The following is a 23,836-nucleotide window of genomic DNA, read 5'->3' as shown; positions in this document are numbered from 1 at the left end:
ATCTTCAGAGCAGCCTCTGGGAGTGAAGAAAGCAAGTGGCACAAACACCGCCAGGATGGGGGAGACCGTGGGGAGCCTCTAATTGTCCCAGTCCTGCTCACGGGTCAGCTGGTGGTCACATCTCCTTGATGACTTCCTCAACAACTATTACACACGGACTCCAGAGTCCGCGCCTTTACTCAGAAAGGACCTTTAATGTTGTAGGGAGATTATCTCCACAACACAGGCCTGTGGTCGGTTATAACATCTCAGTTATTAGGCAAAGGCCGTTCTTTTCGTCAGTAAAGGGACACATTTAAAATAATCATCTGTGAGGCTGAAGCACAGATTTAATTTGAATGTTAATTCAGAGGACTGCCTCCCTGAGATGTAGTGATTAAAGTGCTGAAATGGAAGAGCCATCCATCTGAACAAAGATGCTGTGTTGTTGTAAAATGAGTAATCGCAGGGCCAGGTGAAAATGTCATCAAATTATATCCCTCAGAACATTAAGGTGGGATAAAAGGAGTTGGAAGCAAATGTAGATTTTCAGACCTTTAGTGGGAAGGTAGTTACACACGCAGTAGAACACGTAGTTCTGGCAAATCAAATGTCTTTGTGCAAAACAGAGGGAGTGTGAGGCGAAAGCAGTAGGCTTTAATTAGCACAAGTTTGTTTTCACTTTGTGCATTCATACCACTATGTTCAGAAGCATTAACTCAGTATAATATATGCACATTGAATATAACAAAAATAAAATAATCTAGAATAATCGCAGTTATGCTGATGCTGCATAGTTAACATTAATTCATGTATGTTAGGTATCAGGACAAGAGCCAAGAACATTTGCCCCATGAGGTCAGCTAACAATACAACCCGCTGGCCGAAGTTCCCGCCGCATCTGGCGATGTGTGAGGACACACTTGGCACAGCCCGGGCGGAGGTGCAGTCGGTCCCAGGGCGCTGAGCAGCGCTTCCGTTGGGCCGCGTCCCACCCCGTCGGGCCGTGTGGGGTGCACACTGCGGCAGCGATGCCGGGCCAGGCCAGGCCCGCCGGGCTGCCTTGAGGGCTCTGACGTCCGGAGACGGGCGCGGACGGCTAGGTGTGACCCTGCATGTGTGTCACAGCGCGCCCTTGTGTCGTGCAGGGAAATCTGAGTTTCTCGTGCGTGGAGCCCTACACGGTGCCCGTCTTCTTCAACGCGACCAGCTACCTGGAGGTGCCTGGCCGCCCGAACCAGGACCTGCTGTCCGTCAGTTTCCAGTTCAGGACGTGGAACCCGAACGGCCTCCTGCTGTTCAGCCAGTTTGCGGATAATCTGGGCACCGTGGAGATCGACCTGACCGAAAGCAAAGTCGCCGTTCACATCAACGTCACGCAGACCAAGATGACCCAGACCGACATCTCCTCCGGTGAGTAAATGCCGTCCCGGGATGGCGGCCGCGATTGCGCCAGCCCACTGCGCCTCTCCTCTCTCGTATACGTGACGCACGCTCGTGGTTCGGTTCGATTCAGACACGTGGGGGTCTTACGTGGCCCTCGTGGGGGCGGGGCGAGGAGGAGCGTTGGTCGAGGCTGCGGCAGCACCCAAATCTTCTGTTGCTTGCAAGTGCTAGGCCCCATGAATGGGGCGGTGGGAAGTCCTGGGTGCATTTTATGTTCACAGACCAAGAATGCGTATTTTACTAACAGAAGAGGGCCTGGTAGTTTAGACTTGATGGACGTTCAGATACCTTTCTACTCTTAGGAACAATGCATATTAATTTAATTATGACATTAAGTTATATTCAGCTGCTTAAAGCAAATCCTCAAAGTCATTGTGCCACATTTATGTAGTATTTCAGGAAAATGGCAACATCAAAGGTGAGTCCAGAGAGCGATGATGAGATGTGTGTATCCACTGAAGGAGACTGTCTTGGCTTACGGTGATTTTTAAACTTGACCTCACAATGGTAGGATGAACCGAGGCTGGGGTCATATTGTTGTTCACTGAGCAAATTTAGCAATCTTGGGATAATCTTTGACTAATATGACACAGAGAAAGCTAGGATCACAAAGTGAGATGTTACAAACAGCGAAAAATTAGTCATGATGGGGGACTGATAAATAGTAAAAGTTTTCATCAAATTTCTCTATATATTTTTAAATTTTTTTTAATTTTGTAAAGAACTACTTAGAAAACAGGAATAACTAACATTGACTGAACATGTTGAACAGATACATCAAATACTGCGAGAGGAGGTTCATGACAAAATGCTCAAATGCATGACTGCTGACTCATTTCTAAAGAGTCCGTGTTCACTTGTGATACCGAACGTGCACACCCGGCGTGGTTTCTAACACATCCTGTGATTTGTGTCATCTCATTTTCCTGTGGGCTGTCCAGTCTTTAAGGGAAGAAGCAAGGCCTCCTCTATTCTAGCCTGTAGACTAGCACCTGCTACAGTAGAGTTTCTCTGGGAATGTTTGTAGAGTTAACACCATGGCCCTTTGAAGCTGGGTTCCCTAACAGAATATCTCCTGCTGAAGGGTGGGCCTCTTTTCATAAAATAGGCCTTGTGCTTCTGTAGGACTTGGCTGTATAGACTGTTAGATTCAAGGAAGATACAGGGACCGTTATGTCAGAGATGTATTGAATTTTTGGAATCAAAAGCTATTGTGGAATGCCTGGATGTTTACTTTTTCTGTTTTTACTTTGTTAGTTTTGCTTTCCACTGAATGTTCAGCGTCAGAATGATCTATCAGCCATATTTTATCACTACCTCCCAGTAGAGATTTACCCGGGGAGATTTAGAGCAAATACAAAATATCTGGAGATTCCAGAATAACTCACAAAACACACACACATCCAAATACCTACCACAGTTGAAAAACTCCCCACTAGATTTTATTATGATTAATGATTTGTTTCTAATGACTAAATACATAAGAATATAAAGATGAAATCCTGCCTCCCAGCAGTCTCTGAACAAACCCTAATTCCTAGTGGTTTTCCATGTAACACGAACCATTGTAATGGGAATGATAGGATCTTAAATAGATAGATCAATAAACCTTTCCTAATTTAATCTGATCTAATTTCAGATTGTCTGATACTTTCATCTAATTTAAACTGTATTTATGTAAAAATGAAGAAAGAAGAATCCAGTATGCAACAACTAATTTACCTTAATAGATTTCTTAAATATGATAAAATTAGGTTTTAGAATTTTTGTCAATTTAGCCAAGAATCTGCACAAATTAATCGGAAATTTAAACATTTCTATAACCTTGCTTTTACATATTCCAAGGAAGTACCTTACTGTTTCAAATATATATATATGTTTCCTATGCACATAGTGGAAATCAAGATCACATCAGTTATCATTGCTCAAGTTTCAGAAAGATTAGTAAGTATAGATGCACATACATGTTTTAAAAGTTATGTCCATTTAAATTGTTTATTAAAAAAGGAAAGAATGAAGAAAGAGATTCTGTATATGACTGCATTCACCCAGCCTACAAATACATACAGCATTCATGGAAGGCAATTGTCATTTGTATTTAAAGCATTTTACCAAACTGGAGTAAATGTATGAGTAACTCAGTGCACGTTGCAACACTGAGAAGATCATTTAGAAACATAAGTTAATCCCAGGGCACTAATGTTTGCTTTAACAAAGGGAAATAGTTTGTGTTTTGTCCACCTTATTCTTAGCAGCAGTATGAACACTGATGAATGTCAGTCCTTTTTTACTTTATTATTAAAATAGCTTGTTTGTAGAGGTGCCTGGGTGGCTCAGTCAGTTGAGCATCTGACTCTTGGTTTTCACTCAGGTCGAAATCTTTCTCATGGTTCATAAAATTGGTCCCTGTGTCTGGCTCTGTTCTAATAGTGTGGAGCTTACTTGGGATTCTCTGTCCCCTCTCCCCCACTTGCTCATGCTGTCCCCCCACTCAAAAGAAATAAATAAACTTAAAATAACTTGGTTATGAAAACGTTGAAGATACAGATAATTTTTTTTTATGTTTTTTTTTTTTTGAGAGACACAGAGAGACAGTGCGAGCAGGGGAGGGTCATAGAGAGAGGGAGACGCAGAATCTGAAGCAGGCTCCAGGCTCTGAGCTGTCAGCACAGAGCCTGACGCGGGGCTCGAACCCACTTAACAGTGAGATCATGACCTGAGCCAAAGCTGGACACTTAACCAGCTGAGCCACCCAAGCGCCCTAGAAGATACAGACGACTTAGAAGAGGAAAGCATGCACTGATAACATTACTGCGCACGCGCACACACACACACACACACACACACACACACACACTTCTAGCGTAGTGCATTGAAAGATCATTCTAGAGACACTCAAGTACTATGTTAATAGAGACTTGTAACATGGTTTTGTTTTTAGTTAATAAGTTCTCTGGCCCAAGATGAAGGCAATTCAAATGGTTCAAAAGCCTTTGAATTCTGTCTTGGACAACATTGTTCTTTGGTGATGAATTCAAACTAATTCTGTAAGTTAGAGGATATTCAATATATTTTTCACCCATTCCGTGTATTTTTTTGCCCTCTCTGTTATAATTTCAGATTTCAGTAGTTTTGACAATGGGTTCAACTTATAAAATCCACTCAAACTCCAAGTTACCTTCACTTTGCAGAGCAGGTTATCTTTCTGTGAAAATGTTTTCCAAGTTGCAACATCATCAACTTTTATCAAACATTCCACTATATTTCTATTTAGCACCCTAGTTAGTGAGTGGTGAATACAGATTTATGCATTTCCTTTAACTAGTAGTAAGTAGTAAAAGGAGAGAGGAGTGCAAAAAGGCTCAGTGTTCACTTGAGCCTACTGTTTGTTTTAAATTTCATGTCAGAAATGTGGAGAAGGTAGACCTAGAGCTGTGTTTTTAAGATGATTTGGAGTTTTAACGAATTGTTTTTCAACCTTTTTTGGGGTAGGATCCACAGAGTTAAATTGTATATATTTATACACTGTACAGGCTGTGCCGTGTGATTTTTTTAAGGTGTTTGGCAATATGCATTGTGAAATAATTACGACAGTCAAATTAACACATCTGTTACCCAACGTGTGTGTGTGTGTGCGTGCACCCACGCTCACATGCATGGTGAGAACACTTGAGATCAATTCTTTTAGCAAATTTCAAGTATATAGTATCTTCTTATTAACTCTAATCACCTGCTGTCCATTAGATTCCCGGGAACTTATCCATCTCATAACTGAGAGTTTGTATCTTTTGACCAACATCTTTCCATTTTCCCCACCCTCTGGCTATTGGGGACCAGCATTCTACTCTCTGGTCCTGTGACTTCTGTTCCTGTAGATGCCTCATAAAAGTGAGACCATGCAGTGCTTGCCTTTCTGTATCTGGCTTATTTCACTCAGCATAACATCCTCCAGATTCAAATGATTTGTTCAAAACACACTAACTAGGGTTCTAAATAGAAACATTTTATATTGTACTCAATTCCTACTGAAACAGAGTTTCATGAAATAAAACTTACTTTGCTACTTTAGATTCACTCTTTTTTTTTTTAAGCTTATTTATTTTGAGAGAGAGAGAGAGCACACATGTGCATATGCGCTCGTGAGGGGCAGAGAGAGAGAATCTCAAGATGGTTCTGGGATCCCACGATCTGTGAGATCTGGCCTGAGCTGAAATCAAGACTCAGATGCTTAACCAACCGAGCCACTCAGGTCTCTCTAGATGCACGCTTACAATTTTGATGTTTTTGTCCTTTTTTTCATTAAAATTTTCACTACCCACCGAATGATTTTATGACCTAAAAAAAAAAAAAAAATGACCGACATTTTGGAAAACATTGACCCGTAGATAAAGCTTCTCATCTGAAGAGTTAGAATTTTTTGAAGTTCTAGCAGCTTGGAAGTATTTAATTTACTCCATCATTACATTTTGGAAAACTATCTTCCAGGAACAATGTTGCGATATTGTAATGGTAGTAAAAAAGTATTCATGTGTATCACTGTGTGATGTATTGTTAAGTACACACACTCACTACCTACTATTTGGGTTAAGGTTTTAATTGCAAAATTCCTCAGTTTTATGGCACTAAGTTATGCACAGATGTTTACAATAATACTCTAAAGTTGTGATCTAACCATATTAATAAGATCATAAAATGTGTTCAGCATTTATATAGTGGAAGGGAAATGATTTCAATTAATGACCTTTCTTACCTATTGAAAACAGAAATCCATTTTTATCCACGTAAACAAGGCCTTCTGGAAAAGTCACTCAGAAATGCAGTGCTTCAAAAGCAACTGGAGTTTTCTAGCCGGAGTATTAGACGCTCCTTGTGTTTACATAGCTATTGCTTCACTTTTAGAACGACTTTTCCACATCCGCACTGCTTCAGAAACCTGTATTCAGCAAAGATCATCTTTGTTTGTATTTCTGTCTCCCAAGAAAATCTTTCTGAGGCCTTGTTTTGCTTTTGTTTTATTACAGTGTCCTGTGTAAACCTTTTGAGTTGCACTTGGGTGTGTTAAGGGGAGGTGTCTTCGCTCAGTCAGGCTACAGCAACAAAGCACACTAGGCCGGGTGACTGAAGCAACAGACGTTTATTCCACAGAGTTCCAGAGGCGGGAGCCCACCGGCAGGATGCCGGCGAAGTTGAATTCTGCTGAAGGCCCCTTGCAAGTTGCAGATGGCGGCTTTCTCGCCATGACCTCACAGGTGGAAGGGGCCAGGGAGCTCCGTGGCGTCTCTTCTGTAAGAGCAGGAGCCCATTCATGAGCTTCCACCACCCGTGACATCAGCACTTTCCGAAGGCCCCGCCTGCGAACACCGTCACACTGGGGATTAGAATTTCGACATGTGAGTTGGTGGTGGGGAGACACAGGTTCAGATCACAGCAGGAGTGGACGTTTTCTTGGCTTCTTGTGCAGCTGCGAACTTGTTGGCCATTTTCCAGTTCATTGTTGGCAGCTGGCTCTCCCTGGGATTGCTCCTGGCACTCTGTCCTGTGCAGTTCGAGTCTCTCTTCTCCTGATTTTATGAACATTTGAAAATGTAGTTGGTACATTAACTCTGGAAAGAATTAGTTCTTACCAGTTTACAAAGGTCAGTGGTAACTTGAATCGTGACGTTTCATTTCCGTCACCTAAGAAAAAATATAGTTTTGTTTGCAATACTACTTTTATGTTTGTTTATTGAGGAATGCTTTTCAGCTCTGATTTCAACTGCAGATATTATTTCAAATTTTCTTAAAGTTTTATAACTCAAAAATAATTTTTAGGGATACTTTCCAGACTTCAAATGATTTTTTTTTACAATGCCTTATAGCAAACTGATTGGAGACATATTTAATAGTATGTATTAAATTCCTTAATTAAAATTAAACCATAATTATTAGAAATCTTTAAAATGTCACCTCCCTGTGACTAGTAAATTTGTATCATTCTGATTGTAAAGCAATAAGTACACAGATATATTTATTACAACATCTATTAAATAAGAAGAAAACAAACATTATTAAGAAGTGATTTTAAAGATTGCATCTTCATATGGAATATTATGATGTCATTAGAAATCCTATTTCTCAAAATTTAATACCATTGGAAAGTATAATACAGGGAATAAAATGTTTACAAAAATTATATAGAATATGGTCTCTATTATTATAAATATGTATAGGTAGCTAGAAAACAGTTCATAATGAAATAAATGTGAATAGTACTAATAGTAATTATCTCTAATTAGTGGGTTACTGGCCCATTACTAACATATTTTTTTCATTACTAATGTCTTAATACATTTTTCATAATATCCAAATATTCTTCAATAAATATCAGTTACTGTTAAAGCAAAGCAAAACAAGGCAGAAAGGTATACTAGAAATTAACTGAGGATAAAATGAGATTCTTAAAAAAAGTATAATGGTTAAACATTATGAATGGAGATTACACAGAGTCAGTTATATCAATTCAAAAATTCTAGTTTCTCCCTATTAGAAGCATGTATATGGTCAGTTTTTAAAAGTTTGTCCCTAAACATTGATCTTCAGCTTAATTTCCTTAATGGCATTTATGTAACAAATGGAGCACTTTATATTTGGACGCAGACATTTGGGGGTTGGGGCTAGGAGCTTTTATTTGAAAATACATATAACTAATTTTGAGCAAATGCCACATTTGCCATTAATTCTAAATCTTTTTTTTTTTTTTTCCTGGAATGGATGGCTGGATAGACAGACAGATAGATAAATGGATAAATTGATACATAAAAACATTTGCCCTTAAAAATGTTGCCAGCTCTCAGGGAAAAGCAGATTCTACTTTTCTGTCTTAATGGTAAATCATTGGATGCAAAACTCTACTTCCAAATCATCTGCATATACGTCTACAAAAATGGAAGCTAAATATTCATTTTTAGAGTTCCCTCCTTTTTCTTGGTCCTCTAGGTAGCTGAGATGTTCAAGAAAAGCTCAGAAATCCATCATTTTAAGACGCTAAAGACAAAGCATGACTCTGGATTCTTAGAGAAAGTGGAGCCTAAGGAAAGTTGATTCCTAGAGCCCCATACTCGCTTTTGTTAGAAATCAGATTTGTGCCTGGCCAGCCTGTCTCCTGTTGTTTAGTAAAAGACAAAAGTGAGAGGGATGTAGACCTATAGATAAATATATATTAAGTGTAGACGACCTTGGACAAATCTACAACCCAGTTTGCTGATGTTTTTCTCCCAAATTCACACATAGACTTGTCACAAGCACCACATGGCACCAAGCAAAATGCATCTGAGTGAATAGCATCTTGCTCCTGGCTAGCTTCACCTAGCTGACTTCTTATTATATTTCAATTCCCAACGTGGCTCTACTATCGTCATGCAAGCTGAGTGGAAATCTACCTTTAATTATACTTCAGCGCATGCTGATGCGTTTCCACATCAATAGAAGCATTATATTCCTACATGAAAGGAGAAAGAGGCTGGGGGAAAAGTTTTGTGATATTAGGTATTGACTTATTCTTTAGGAAGCAAAGGGGACATTTTAATTTATAATCACACTCCAGGATACCATGCCTACTCTAGTTTCTACAATGTTTCTGGACCTTTTAAAATATTCTATGCCTTTTTCAGGGAAGATGAATAAAACATGATGGTGTGTATGTATGTATAATAATTTTTAAAAATTGTAAGAAGAGGATAAAACTTAGTAATCTTAGGTGGATTAAATGGAGGTTAAAAACTCCCAGTAGGGACCAGGTCATGTTTTAAAAGTTTGCATTTACTGTACAAATAAACTCATCAAACAGGGGAAAAAATCAGACATTACTTCTACACACTGTAAGAATACAAATGAATTATGCAAGACCATCAGAGAACATAGCTCAGGATCCCCAAACTTAATATATGAATATAGTTGAAGATATTTCCAAAACAAGAGGAGAGAGGGCACAGGAACAGATTAGCTTTGCTGAGAGGCCCATTTTTTCATTGCCTTTCCTATAAGTTTAAGAGCTGAAACTTCCCTGATAGGTAAGTAGTCGGTACATTTAAGCAATATGGATTTATACAGTGAAGACATAGCAAATCACGTGATAGTAAGCCAGGGTTCTCCAAAGAATCACAGCTGATAGGATGTTGAAAGAGAAGGACCTTTAAGAGCAGGCCTGGGGTCACACAGTTAGGGAGGCTCAGAGGTCCCAAGCTCTGGAGACCCAAGAGAGCCTACGGTATTTCCCCCTGCCCGTCCGGAAGCTTGGGAACCCAGAGAGCCGGTGCTGTAAGACCCAGTCTGAAAGCCAGTTCCAGACTCAGGCAGAGAGGCTGAGGACCGCCCCGCTGATGGTTCAGTCCCAGTCTGAAGGGCAGCGTCCAGGCCCGGAGGCACTCAAGGGGAGGAGACTCTTACTCATTCCACCTTTGTATCCTGTTCAGGCCTTCGGTGGATTGGTTGAGCACACCTCCACCCCCAACTGCCCTCCCCCTCACACACAGAGGAAATCAGCTTTAGTCCGGCTCAGGATTCAGGTGGTAATCTTATCCAGACCTTTCCAGACATCCCTAGAATAATGGTTAACCAAATGTCTGGACACTCTGTGGCTCAGTCAAGTTGATAGATAAAATTGAGATATTTAGATATTTACCATCACATCAAATTTAGATGTTTTCTCCATGAGTATATCATTCTGTTTTGAATAGTTACATAGTGTTGGCATAGAGCAATCATAGATTAGTAACCTTCACAGTCAGAAAGGACACAAAGCAGAATCGTTGGATTAAAACGTCCCCTCCAAGGCCACCCCTTCCCCCTTCATTAACCTGTTCACCTCACGAGGACGCTCACCTGGGGTGATGAGCGGGGATTGAGACTATGAGGTGGTACTGCTGACTCTTGTCTACCTTTTCTCCCTTTTATGGCCTTTAAGCAGTTTGAGCCATTCCACACTTGACCAGTACAGGCCGCGGAGATGGCTGGGGCTGTGTTATGATTAGTTGTGGAAATGAGCCTTTCTGAAAAAGGGACCCCACAGATTTTGGTAGAGCTACTAGGGGCTTACGTTGACTGGAGAAGAGTCTGAAGAATGACTCCTGGACGCCTTCTGAGATGTCTCCCACGTGTATTTCTCAGTCTCTTCCTTTATTCAGAAAAGTTTAAGAAAATATAGGGGCTCTCACACAATTCTACTCAGAAAGTGCTTGCTTTTGATAATATTGTATAAGCAAATAATTATATGGACCAACCTTTAATCATAACTCAGTTTTATGAATGATGGAGGCCTGTATACCCCCAGCACGGATCCTCCTCCCGATCACTGAATGCCGAGTTACTTCTGAGTCCTCTCTTGTCCAGCCACCGCCTGCTTCCTCTTCCTCTCTCTCGTCTACTTTGACAAGGACAGTTTGGCTTAGATCTTTGCTAGAACACTCGTTACCATGTGCTATTTTCTGAAAGATGCTGATAACCTGCCTAGTGTGTCCAGTCTTCTGGTTCTTCCAGTCTTTCTTCTAGTTCTTCGGGTCTTCCTGGGATCCTCTTAGAGACGGGATTCCTGTGGCTGCAGCTCTGTCCAGAGGCTGGGGTCTTGCTCTGCCTGCTGCCAGTTCCCTGTGCCGATGTGGGAGTTCTGCTCACTCTGATTTCCTAGCAGTCTTTCCCTCCCCTCATTCCAATTTTCTGCAATTTTATCTTTAAACATGACACTGTCAACTTGAGTCTAGGCTGCAACCTCCTATTGCCTAAGAGTATTTTCTGCCCCTTTTGGCACAAGCTTTAATCTCCCAACCTGAAACGCCCCTGGCCATCCTGTGTGGATGTGCACCAGATCTCGGCCTCCCTCTTTCTTCTCCATCATCAAATTTCTGTTGCTTTCCAGGATACAGATATAACATACGGTGTATTTGGGGGAGGCGGAGAACTACACGCGGAGAAGTAATCAAGTGCACCCGGTCCCCCAGGCTCTCAGCTCTGTCTGGGCACAGACGGTCCGCTGACACCATTGCCAACATTCCTGTCGAGCAGAGCCTGTATTTTTAATGTTGACACCAGTATGGGAAGCTACCTTGTTAGGAGAAGGAGGCCCCGGGAGCTGTTGGAAGTCGTGACCTGACTCAGATCTGCTCATGTCCTCTGCTAGGGAGCTAAAGGTTGGAGGAAATGACACTCCAGGGCCATCCAGAGACTGGGATAACTAACCGCTGCTGAATGCCTAAACCGTGGGCGTCACACTGGTAAATCCTGTGCGTGCATTGTCTTGCTCATGGCCCTAGTGACCTCGAGAGTCAAGTACTGCTTTGTAACCACATTTCTCACTCATTTGTGTCAGTGGTAAAATCATTCTCTGAGGGGCCTGAGGTCAAACTTTGAGAAAAATCAAATTTTCCCTCCATCTGCGCCCAGCACATGTTGTGATTTAGCAGGTACTCCCAAGTATTTGAAGTGTGTCATCTGTCCCTCCCCCGTCTCCATGTCCTAGTTGAAAAATGTCTTTGCTTAAAACTGTAATCAAGGCATGTATCTTCATAGCCAAAAAGAGTGTTTCTTTTCAGTCAGACCCCTATTTATGTGGAATATACATAGTTAAAATCATGGATGGTGGAGCCAGACTGCCCACTGGACTAACATTGAGGTCTCCCTCTGTTCTGGTCATTGTTTAAACAAAGTTAATTTACATAAATATACCAAGTCATTGAATTTGGTAACTCCTCAGGATAAAGATCATCCTTACCTTTGTTGTATAGATGAAGAAACTGAGGTCGAGGTATAGTAGTAATTCACCCAGACTCTTCCAGGTTGTAAATAGCAAGTTCGAAAGGAGTCTAGAAGACTTGAGTCTAAAATCATTCTGTATTTAGTCTTGGCTGCTCCACTTCATCACCCCCTCACATTCATTGAACTGTCTCTCATTAATATATGACACACATTAAATATTTTTGAAGGTAGCACCTAATACCAGTAACAGCCTTATCTTCTCTCACTGGGATTATCCCACGAGAGACTTTTAAATAATCTCCCTTATTGTTTCTTATTTTTCTCTTACATTATCCAAGTTTTCATTTCTAAAATGCCTGGAAAATACTTTATTTCCCGTTACCTAAAGGATGAATCTTCATTTCTTAGCATGCCGTGCAAAAGCACGCACACACGGAGCCCAGCTTGAAGATTGGCCCCCCGTTTCCTGCTTTACACCATGTACTCCCAGCACTTTCACTATCTGCTGGGAGTGCCTTCCTCTGTGCCATTTTGTCAAAGTTCTGTTCATCCATCAAGATCTAGTTAATATCATTTATTATCAATTTAGTACCATTTCCTTTCTCAGACCCCAGGAAACAATCTGTTGTCTTCTGGCCTAGCACCTCCTATCTTGAATGATAGTTATTTTTCTTTGTTCCCGCTTAAATTACAAACTCCTCCACCTCCTGTCTCCTGCATCTCTGCACCCACTAGCTCTCACCAGGATACTTGTCAGGAAGAAGGGGACCAGTACTTTCATCTCTGACTTTTCCATGGGATCCACACTTAGCTACCCACAGAGTCTTGTTTCTCTCTCTGCCTCCAGCCTCTCTGAAAATGTCTACTCCACATTCTTTCCTGATTAAAATTCCCAAGTGACTGCTTCCAAAGCGTCATTCTTCATGGAAAAGTCTTCATGTAGCCCTAAATTTTTAAGATTAAGTCCTGTGTATTCTCCACAAATGTCCTGAACACTTATCTTTTTAAAACTTTAAGTCACTTTGATTGTTTTCACCTATTTGACACTGTATTATTACATGGTTCAGATGTGCAATTACTCTGGCCGAAAATTCTTGAATCTCCTGAAGCTTCCTGAGGACGTGAATCATCTTCTGCCTGTCTCCCCCTGAGCCTAGCACCGTAGATTCCATGTGGCATGGTTTCAGATCTCCGGTTGATTGATTTTTTTAATAAACCGATGCCAAGATGTTATAAGCTGTAACTTTATAATTCTGTTGTCTTCATCAATTCATAGGAACCCGACTCCTAGCGAAACGAGAGTGACAAGTATCTCAGAGGAAATAATTGCTTAACTGTGGGAGGTTAATATGTGTGAAATTGATCTGGACCTGAATTATGATGTGATGCTTTTATGGAAAGAAGCGTCGTTTTTTAAGGTATTGAAACCTACAGCTGTACTGGGTAAACTATTGTCTGAACAAAGTAAAAGCATATATACATTTGCTAAAAAATGTATTCTGAGGAGCATGACATGAAGTAAAACCTTGAAATTAGTCATATTCCCTTTGTATTTATCTTTTTCTCACAGAATATAAAAAAGAGATGTGCCTGATTAAAATTAATTAAGCTTTATTTTTCTTCTTCAGGCTGGGGAATGCGTTTGACATGATCACTCCAGGGGAAATGCGAGAATCAAAGTTTCTCTTACCTTCTTCTTAAGGCCCCTGATCTCCAGTCATTTCTACACTTGCCTAAAACAGACTTTTTAATTGTTGTTGGAGCCTAGTGCGACTTACGTCATCAAGGGAAAAGGTGTCTTGGATGATCAAATCGTGTTGTCTCTGACGTCTTTTATTTGGTAACTCCAGGCGGTAACCCTTTCTCCATCAGATAACTGAGCAATGAAACATAAACTTGAGAGTAGCTTCCTGGGCGCCTCTGCACAGCGGACACGGAGGAATAAATGACGGGCCACCACCCTCCGGCCTGAGGCCCGGGGCAGGCCCCTGCTCCTCCTCACCCCCGCGGACCCAGCCAGGGCACACTGCGCGCACGCCGCGCACACTGCATTCGGCCCCGATGGGAAGAACGGAGCTCCCAGATCCTCTCCTCCTCCTGGATTCTTTATAATGCGGCGGGTGGGAAATGGAGACATCTCGGTCAGGCAGGGGACCCGTTAGCAGGGGACTTTTAACCGTTTCCAACCCCAGAGCCGTGTACTCTCTTTCGTGCAAGGTAATAAGCACCAAAGGCATACATAGCAAATGGTTTGTTCATGAAAAGTTTGATGAGGGATATAAAACCCTTGATAGTCTCTGGAAGAAATATTTCCCTTAGGAAACGGAAAGAAAAAGAGAGCGCTGTGTACCTTTACGTATTTGACTGCCTGGAGAGGGTCTGCGATACACAGTTCTCTCCTAGAACAGCCACCGGGCATCGGTATTGAAACAGCGGTCGAGGGCGGGTTCTGTCACCGTGGATGAGTGTGTCTCCCGCAGCGGGTGCAGCGGTGGATGTCGTGTCGATGTGTGCAAATGTGTATGCAGCCCGATAAAAACAGAGCACCTTCAATCTCTAATGAAGTAAAAACCTTAACATTCAGTAAGTCTTTTTGTAATTGGACACTAGAATGTGTCCATTTGCCAAGTTTGAATGACGTAGGATAGAAAAGGTTTAATCAGTGAGATGATCTGACATTAAACAGTCAGAATTACAGCTCAGCCTGAGCTTCAGTAAAGTGTGTGGTTTCTTCTATCCCCTCTTCCCAAATGTTTCAGCGTTTGCTAGTAAGCAGTCCCTAGCTTTTCTGGTTCCCTTTTCCCCCTCTTCATAAAGCCATGGATATTAATACAGGGAAGTGGTGGGGAGAAGAGATCTTGAGGGATGGACCTTGTAAAGCACTGGTTCTCAGCAGGGGGTGATGATTTTGATCCCTCGTAGGAGATATTTGGCAACATCAAGAGACATTTTTGGTTGTCACAAATTACTGTGTGTGTGTGCACGTGTGTTCATGCTACTGGCATCTAGAGGATGGAGGACAAAGGTGTGCTCAGTGCCCCACAAAGCATAGGATGACCCCGCCGCCTCCCAAACAGGGGCCATTTGGCCCAGACTGATTCATGAGGGTACTTTTCAGTCCATTTAGAGTCTTTTTTTCCCCTTTATTATTTTGCTCTATGCTGTTACAAGCTGCCTTCTTTTCCTTCTCTTTCATAGTGTGTGTGTGTGTGTGTGCGCGCGCACACACACGCGTGTGTATGATGAGGTATATACTTTGAAAAGTCCCAGACTCCTCCCTTGCATTTTGCTGTCTCTGTGAAATATTTGTACTTCAAACAAGGAAGGCACCTCGCCGACCTTCTCTGTGGTCAGAACTCATCGTACGGTGAGACCACTGTCCTGGCGATCCGTCTTCACTATTTCAAGCCATGTTTATTATTACTGTTTCTTTTTCATACAAACCCTAAATCTATTTTTCTAAATATATGGACTCTCTGGAACCTCTCTTCAGTATTACTTGCTCTGGCCATTTTTATCAGTAATGGGCACAGACCCAGATTATGTGGGTTTCTGTGAGTTTGCCATCAGGCCGACGAGAGTTATCTAAGTAGTCAAAGTGATCAATGGTTAATATTAGATTCAAGTGTCACAGAAATGTAATTATATTCATGGCAAGGAACACAGAGTCATATAGCAGAAAAGAGGCCGAGCGGAAATTGTAGTTTTCGAAGTGGGTCCTTGCAGATCTAAGCTGAGAGACAGGAGGATCTAGCGGAAGCCACGTTCCAGCAAGGGGGAGAGGGCACAGGACAGCCCTCCCCCCGCAGTCCAGTCCAGCAGCTCCGGGGAAAGGCGTAGCCGGGGCAGTCTAGCACGTTCTCCGGGCTGGCCCCTCTGCGGCTGCTCCGTGCTGCCACTAGCCCAGTGGGCCGCTTCCCGTCTTCAGACTGATGGCGGTGGGGACGCTGCCCCTTTCCCACTGACCCTGAGCAGACGAGGCCCACCTTCCGCGTAGAGACACCCGTTCTTACCCTGGTCTTTGCTCTCCGCAAGGCATTCCCACACCGCTCTGCGAGAAGCATTGAATAGACAAATTATAGTGTAAGAGGGAGAAATCCACAGCCCTCCGTAATAACGCCCACATCCGTGCCATCTCAGTCTCACCCGCAGATGGCGAACACACACCCTCACGGATCCTCACACGGCCCCTCCTTTCCCGGATCATTCATCGTTGCTCGCTGGGTACCTAGTGTGCGTTAGGCACTGACAGCAATGTCCTCATTGTACTGATCCTGTAATGATAAATGAGAGATATTAAATAAATATGCATTTATAGATGATAATAAAAGCTATAAAGGAAGAAGTGAAACTATGTGGTAGAAAGTGGAGATATTAAAATTAGAGTCAGATGTAAAAGTAAAGAAGGATCAAGCTGGGCTAGAAAAATCCTAAGTGACAAGTTTTGCATTTTGGAAAGTGCTTGACAATTCAATACATGTCAAGAAAGGGGAAGGGGACACAGAGTTTGGAGGGATAGGTAGGAGCTAGACCACGGGAGGAGTAATAAGCTATGGCAGAAAGTTAGGACTGAAACTCTTTGAAGGATTTCTTCCTAGGGAATACCATGGTTTGATTCTTAAATGATATCTCTGGCTATTATGTAGATAATAGACAGAATTGATAATTGATTATAGAAGAGAATTATAGATAGGCAGCCCTGGAGAAAAGGAGACAAGCTAGACTATTGCCTAATCCACTGGCACTTTTTTTTAAATTATTTTTTTAGTGTTTATTTATTTTTGAGAGAGAGGGAGAGAGAGAGAGAGAGAGAGAGAGCAAATGGGGGAGGAGCAGAGAGAGAAAGAGAGACATAGAACCTGAAGCAGGCTCCAGGCTCCATGTTGTCAGCACAGAGCCTGATGCCGGGCTCGAACTCAGAAACTGCGACATCATGCCCTGAGCCAAAGTCAGACACTTAACCGACTGAGTCACCCACTTACCCTGACACTGGAACTTTCCACTAAGATGGCAGCAGTCTGGATGGAGAGAAGTTACAGGATTTGAGAAATATCTCAGAGGTAGAATCCTCACAACTTGGCAATAGATTTTGTGTGAAGTGTGAAATCTAGTAATCAAGACCGAATTGCATGTTCCTGACTTGATTACCTGGATAGATAGTAGTCCTTTTGGCCAAAGTGGAAAAATATGGGAATAAGAGTTTGGAGAGAGTCTAGGTCTATTTGGGACATATTATACTTTAGAAGTTTGCTTAATATGTATGCAAAGAAGTCAAGCTGTCAGTTAAGGTTATGAGTGTGGAGCTCAGGAGAGTCAGGGCTGGAGTTATGTGCATCTAACATGTGGATGATGTTGGAAACCGTAGGACTGGGTTATTTTGGTGAATGAAGAACAACAGAGAAGAGTCCCAAACAAAGCCTTAAGGAACTTCATCTCTTCAGAGTTTGGGGAGAGAAGGGAAAGCCCACAAGAAGACAAAGAGGGAATGCACAGTTAAGTAAGGAAAAATCGGAGAGAGTGCAGTGTACACCGAAGTCCTAGGAGAACAGTTCCTCAAGAACAATAGTTTAACTGTTAAAAAGAAATGTAATTAACATTAAGTTGTCAACTATATAAGAAATGAACACTTAGCATTTGCCTACGTGCAAGGTAAACCTGAAAGTGGTATGGGAATTCGATTCCCGTTTCTTCTGCTTGCTGATTTTTGTGGAAGGCTCAGCAAAGACAGATGCCATCTCCACTGGCTAGAGTAAAGCCAAGCTAATGCTATATGAAAAAATGGAAAACAGTATTATATTTTTAGGATCATCAGTGTTGGTTTCCTGTCCACCCTGTGTTTAACTCACTGTTCCCCACCTCCCATTAGTCATAATAAATATACTCAGAATAGCAAAACTTGAAACAAAGGAACGAGAGAATATATCATAACAAAAATAAATTGAAAGTGCTTGGAATGACCATTGAAGGGATATGGGAGGAGAAGGCTAAATGCTGGAAGATGCGTGAAGAACATAATAGAAAGTCAGCCAACACACTGTTGTTTCATGAAAATAAAAAAAGTACCAAGAATAGGACTGACATCTACTCAGGGACTCTCTGTGACAAGTACAGGTGCTTGATATCTCTTACTCACATAATTGTCACAACAAATTCTGCAGCAGGTGAATACTTTTATAAGGTGGAAGCCAGAGATTATAAGATCATACTGATTCTCCAGGTTCTGAAGGAGCAGAGGTGGTACTTGAAATAATTTTGGCGCTTTTCCCAAACTCATACACTTTCTAGTACCCCATTCTAGTGAAAAACAATAAAGAAGTGGCAGATGTTCCAAAAGGTAGGGGAAATGTCTGGATACCAAGTACATCAAAGGACCTGGTGAGTGCACTGGTGTAAGGAAAATAAATGGTCAGGAGGGGAGGCGATAGTGGCTATTTTGTAAAGTTAGGCAGCTCGAATAACGGTGAGTAGAAGGCAGATGAAATGATGAAATTAGCCTAAATCTAGTATATAAGCTGTTGAATAATAAAAATTAACCAAACATAAGAAATATGAAATCCATTTTTCAACCAATCTGAAGAAACAGCTCCGCTTACAGAGATAAGTCAAATACTTCATCGTGTCTGGGTATTTCAGGCAAAAGTCTCTTTTAGTGGCTTCGGTTTATTCTTTTCATCCTTTATTTTCACCTGTGTACATGTAATTGTTTTGTTTCTTTGCTAATAATGTGTTCGAAAGAATTTTCTAAAGGGTAAAAAAAAATGCACATAGAAAACATAACTTTCATTCAGTGTGCATTTGGCAGCCTCTTTTGTTTGTGAATCCAAAAGATGATGGTTCCTTTTAGGGATTTTTTTTTTAATGTGTTGTTCCAATATGTTTGCAGTGCTGCTGAACGTTGCTAGCAGAGTGCAGAGCTGGAAAGAGCAGCTGGGTCTTTCTTTGGCTTCCAGGTACTAATTTGGAAATGGAACTGTCTTTGGGAAGCCTCTCTTGTTAATTTTGAATTTTGGATGTACTTAACACATCCAAATTTCTTTTCCCTGATGCAGCCATAGAAAAGCTGTGTTACCCTGAACTTTGCCAATGAGAAATGATAGGAAGAATCACATCTGATACCCCCAAATATGCATCTTGAATTTGAAAAGCATGGCCGTGTTGAAGCTGCCAGTACCTAGCACAAGCAATTTGTAGCAAAGATACTGACTCGTGTAACCAGGGGATTAAGTCTCCTGCAGAAATCGAGATGTTAATCTGGTTGCATTGCAACAGTTTTATAATCAAAACAATACCTACATATTCATTTGTTTTGTTCTCAGACTTCTGCTCATCTAAACAACTACAGTGTTTTCAGCAGCTGGCTAAGGGGCAGCATGCTCTGGTGGTCAAGGCTCTGGAACGGGAGTGCTCGGTTCAGACCCACCACTGGTTCAGTGCCGAGCAGAGCAGCGGCTTCATCTCTCTGTGTCAAGCTCCTCCATCTGGGAAGGGTGGCGTGGGGAAGGCAGCAGCGTCTTCCTCTTAGGCCAGCCCTAGGTTAGAAGGGTCTCTCACTCTTACCAATTTTACGTTGTGCTATTGCTGTGTTATTGTTACTGATCTTGGCAGTGTGGAAACAAGGAGGAGAGAATCCGTATCTCCAACAACTTATAATACAATGGAGGAGATAAAAGGTAAATGAATGGACATTTAATATATGAGTTTAAAAACAATATGAAATTTGGGGCGCCTGGCTGGCTCAGTCAGTTAAGTGTCCAATCTTGGTTTTGATTGGACACTTGGTCATGATTTCGCAGTTTGTCAGTTCAAGCCTCTGATTCGGGCTGTGCGCTGATAGTACCGGGCCTGCTTGGGATTTTGTCTCCTCTGGCCACGGTTTGCTGCTCGTGTGTGCACACTTTCTCTCTCTCAAAATAAACAAACATAAAAAAAATGAAATTTAATTAATGGTAAAATAACACTGTCTTATAAAGCTTGATTTTTAAATAGATATTTCCGGTAGACATTGTACTTAAATTATATTTATGGTCACATAAAATTAGAATCAGAAGAATTTTTATAGCTCAGATGGTACCACTGGCTCACTAAAAAATGAGGAAACCGAGGCTCAGATGTTGAAAGATCAGCCCAGGGTTCCACGGCAATACCATAACACGGTCTAGAACAGATTGACTTCTAACATTCATTCCCTTCTTCCCTGGGTCTGGGCTAGTTTTGCAAACTGAGAACAAGGAGAACATGTCATTAATGGAGATTAAGGAAGGGCAAAAAAATTTATAAGAGAGAGCAGAGCTTTGGAGTACTTTCATAGTCTAGCTGGAAGGAAGAGTTTTAGGAGGGAAAGGCATACGTGGATGGATATGGTCCTCCCTAGCACAGTAGGAAGCCCTTCGAGGGAAGCAGAGACTTGCGGTGGCATCCAGAGCGGTTACATAAATTGCTACATTCATTTAACAAATGTTATGTTTCTTGTATGACAGGCTTACTGTTTTCTGCACACCTGATATAAATCAGGGAACACAGCTAAACTTTCTGACATTTGGAGCTTAAGTTGTGGTCAAAGACGATAAATAGCTAAACTTATATAAAGAATACAGAAATTATATTGTATGTTAGGAGATCAGTGAAAGTTTTGTGTCAAAGGAATAAGCAGGGCAGGAGGGAGGTGGAGTGTGTGTGGGGTGAGCTCTACTGTTCTGTGACTGTGTAGAATAGATCAGCATAGACCTTAAAGTAACCGTGATAAAAACAAACACACTCACCCTCAAACAGGTGGGGGAGCTTTCCGAGTGGATATACTGGGGAAGATCAGTGCAAAGGCTCAAAGGAAGGGCCATGCCTACACAGTGTGAAGCAGTGTTTCTAGAAAAAGAGTGACTCTGCGAGGGCAGAGAAACCATTCTCTCCTGGGAAAGCCGTGGACAAGGAAAGGAGAGGGCGTGTCAGCACCTTCAAGACCACGGAGAAGCAGGAAGCAGCTGAAAAGTCATTGTCTGTTTCATATAGTATTTATTTCTTATACAGTTTATTTTTTTGAAATTTATTTTAAAAGAGAGAGAGAGACAGCCAGCAGAGGAGGGGCAGAGGGAGAGGGAGACAGAATCCCAAGTGCACGGACAGTGTAGACCCTGATGTGGGGCTCAAACTCCTGAACCATGAGATCATGACCTGAGCTGAAGTTGGATACAAAAGTGACCGAGCCAACCAGGCGCCCGGACAAATGCGTTATTAGTGTAAATGTAAGTGAATATATCTATGGTATGGTTCCTGATAGGTTTCTGGTGTATTTACATGATGTCCTGGATTCACCATATATTGTTTTAGTTGGAGTACAGTTAGGAAACAAATCATCCAGTTATTCGCACAGAGTTTGGTAAAGAGAAAAGGTTAAATGGACACTCGCAGACTAAAAGGATAAAAGAAGGGACACTGAGGTGGTGCAAACACTGTGCTTGCTGAGGACAAAGGGGAGGAGTGGGGTTTTCAGGACAAACTCTGTTGGGAGGAGGGCCCCTTGCCCTGGAACCTAGACCTCTGCACAGATGATATGGATGTTGACAGGGACTTAATAGAATGCACTATTCACAATTAAGGAGTTCACGCTCTATGTAAATATTTGTGGAGGCAGGAATACTGTGCATGACGACACCTAGTATAGAATACGCACTGTGTGCTATCAGGACTGCTGTGCACATGCTTCTGTTGTATGATTTCTATGCACGATATCACATAGTATGCACATGTAGAGTGAATCCTATATAGTGGTGCATGTGTCCGTGAGGAAGGGACCTCTGAGGAGGCAGCATTGTCCAGCGTGTGCAGGTGTGTTGGAAGAGGGGCCCTGGGGATCTGGGGTCAGACACAGGTGCCCACCCATGTGTGCTAATGCACCCCAGAGTGTGGGGAATTCGGGAAAGGCCAGCCAGTTAGAGGTCCGCGGGGTCATGGGACGTTTTCAAGACAATGCTGGCAACAGCAGTGCACTGTTGAGTAAGAGGAGCGAGTTCCTTCCTTGTGCCCCACAGCCTTTGTCTAGACCGCTGTAATAGAGGCTAACATAGAGCCGCTGGAACAGGAGAGGTGCACTGTGCACTCAGCCCGCATCACAGAGCAAAATACAGACAAGGACAGGTTTGAACTGAAAGGCGATCGTTTCGAATGCGACAAAGCTGTCTGTCCTATGTATGCTGCGGCCTATTGATACATGACAATCATGTTTAGTTGCCGGTTTTGATACTGAAAAGACAGATGAACCCAGAAGAGTCTCTGCAGTTGGTGGTGGGAATTCGCCACCTGCAGTATATGCGGGAAAGCTACTGCATAAACACAGAAGTACATGCCTTGTTCTTACCGCTGAGATTTCGGCTGACTGCACAAATGCTCTACTTTGTTTACTGGGGAAAACCCAAAGCAAAACTGTCCTGTGTGCTAAAACTGGTCTTTGTCTTCCTCTTAGGAATTCTCCTCGTGTGTCTTTTCTTGCCCTTTCTGCATTAAATGCATTCCATATGTGCATGTATGTGCTGAACCCTTCCCAGGGTGCTCACTGCGGTCGTCTGGCCTTGAGGGGTGAAACGTATGACTCTTTCCAAGGGGACAACAAAGGATCTGACAGAGATTATCATGGGTCTGGCAGGAGACGCTTACATATTTGGACCAGAGAAGCCTTACAGTTCTAGCCCCAAATTCCGAGTTTTAATAACTGGAGTGACCATGGATATGGTTGTATTACATTGTGTACAAGCTGAGTAACAAGTTTATTACAATACTTTTCTAAAGATGGAGGTAATCTTGGCACCCCTCCCTAGAGGAAATCACGTTAGCATGGTCACAACCACACGTCACCTAAAGTATCCTGCACCCCTAGCCCCATATGGGATACACAGGAAGGGAAAAGCGCGTGTTTGTTTTTTGTTTTGTTTTCTCCCATCTCCACTCTCCCTTGCCAGTAAACCCCAGAAAGACCTGAAAGTCCAAATCAGAAACACACCTGGCTTCACTCCACATTGTCTCTGCGCGTGGCTTTTTTGTGTCCTTCCCACAGAGCCCGAGAAAATCAAATATTTCCAAGAAACTGTTAACAGGCCTGAACTTCCGTTATTGTCTCTCTGGTCTCATTTCTGGAAGGCCAGGACAGCCACTGCCGCCATATGCACAGGTCTCAAGGGTACATGAAGTGTGTAACGCCAGAATTGTTAGTCTTAGAGCTTTATTTCTTCCCATTGTCGTGAACGGGGACTTTGACCTCTGTTAAAGTAGCACACACTTCTGGAAGAAGTTCTCCATTGTTTCCCCCTCATTGTTGTGACTGTCCTATGAGGAATGACCAGGAAGGAGACGGCACCGAGAGGGGAGGAAGGCAGCCTGGCTGGGGAGCAGGTTTCACGGGCAGAGAAGCACGGTGCCTCCCGGAGCAGAGTGCTTACAGCAGCCACCGCTTGCTTTCCTTCTCCAGGTTTGAGGCGCGTCCTTAAGGCGCCCTTTCTGACCATTCCGCTCGAAGCTGACCTTTACTTCCTATTGGCGAACTCTGTTCACTTCCTTTATGGTCTTTTAACAATACTATGTGATTGTTTCATTTCCATTTTTCTCTGTTTCCTGTTTATCTCTACCACTGAGAATCAGGATCCCTCCTCTCTGGTGCCGCCTCGCATCCCAGGAGCTTAGCCCCGTGCCCAGCACAGATGCA

The 23,836-nt window shown here is 42.5% G+C and overlaps 1 protein-coding gene and 1 long non-coding RNA gene across 2 annotated transcripts in view; both read left to right on the top strand.

The window, feature by feature from the left end:
• CNTNAP2 (contactin associated protein like 2) overlaps positions 1 to 23,836 on the top strand; it is a 1,359,261-nt gene that overhangs the window by 314,326 nt on the left and 1,021,099 nt on the right. The window contains exon 7 of the mRNA XM_029921999.1: positions 1,128 to 1,392. Within this exon, the coding sequence (XP_029777859.1) occupies positions 1,128 to 1,392 (265 nt within the window). The remainder of the gene's footprint in view (positions 1 to 1,127; positions 1,393 to 23,836) is intronic.
• Positions 1,621 to 7,597, top strand: LOC115277711. Its single transcript, XR_003902489.1, has 2 exons — positions 1,621 to 1,843; positions 6,447 to 7,597. It is a non-coding gene; the product is annotated as an uncharacterized LOC115277711 (long non-coding RNA).

This window comes from Suricata suricatta, chromosome 2 (genome assembly GCF_006229205.1).
Source record: "Suricata suricatta isolate VVHF042 chromosome 2, meerkat_22Aug2017_6uvM2_HiC, whole genome shotgun sequence".
NCBI classification, from domain to species: domain Eukaryota; kingdom Metazoa; phylum Chordata; class Mammalia; order Carnivora; family Herpestidae; genus Suricata; species Suricata suricatta.
The sequence above is the reverse complement of the archived record's forward strand: the minus strand, read 5'-3'. Positions and strand labels throughout refer to the sequence as shown.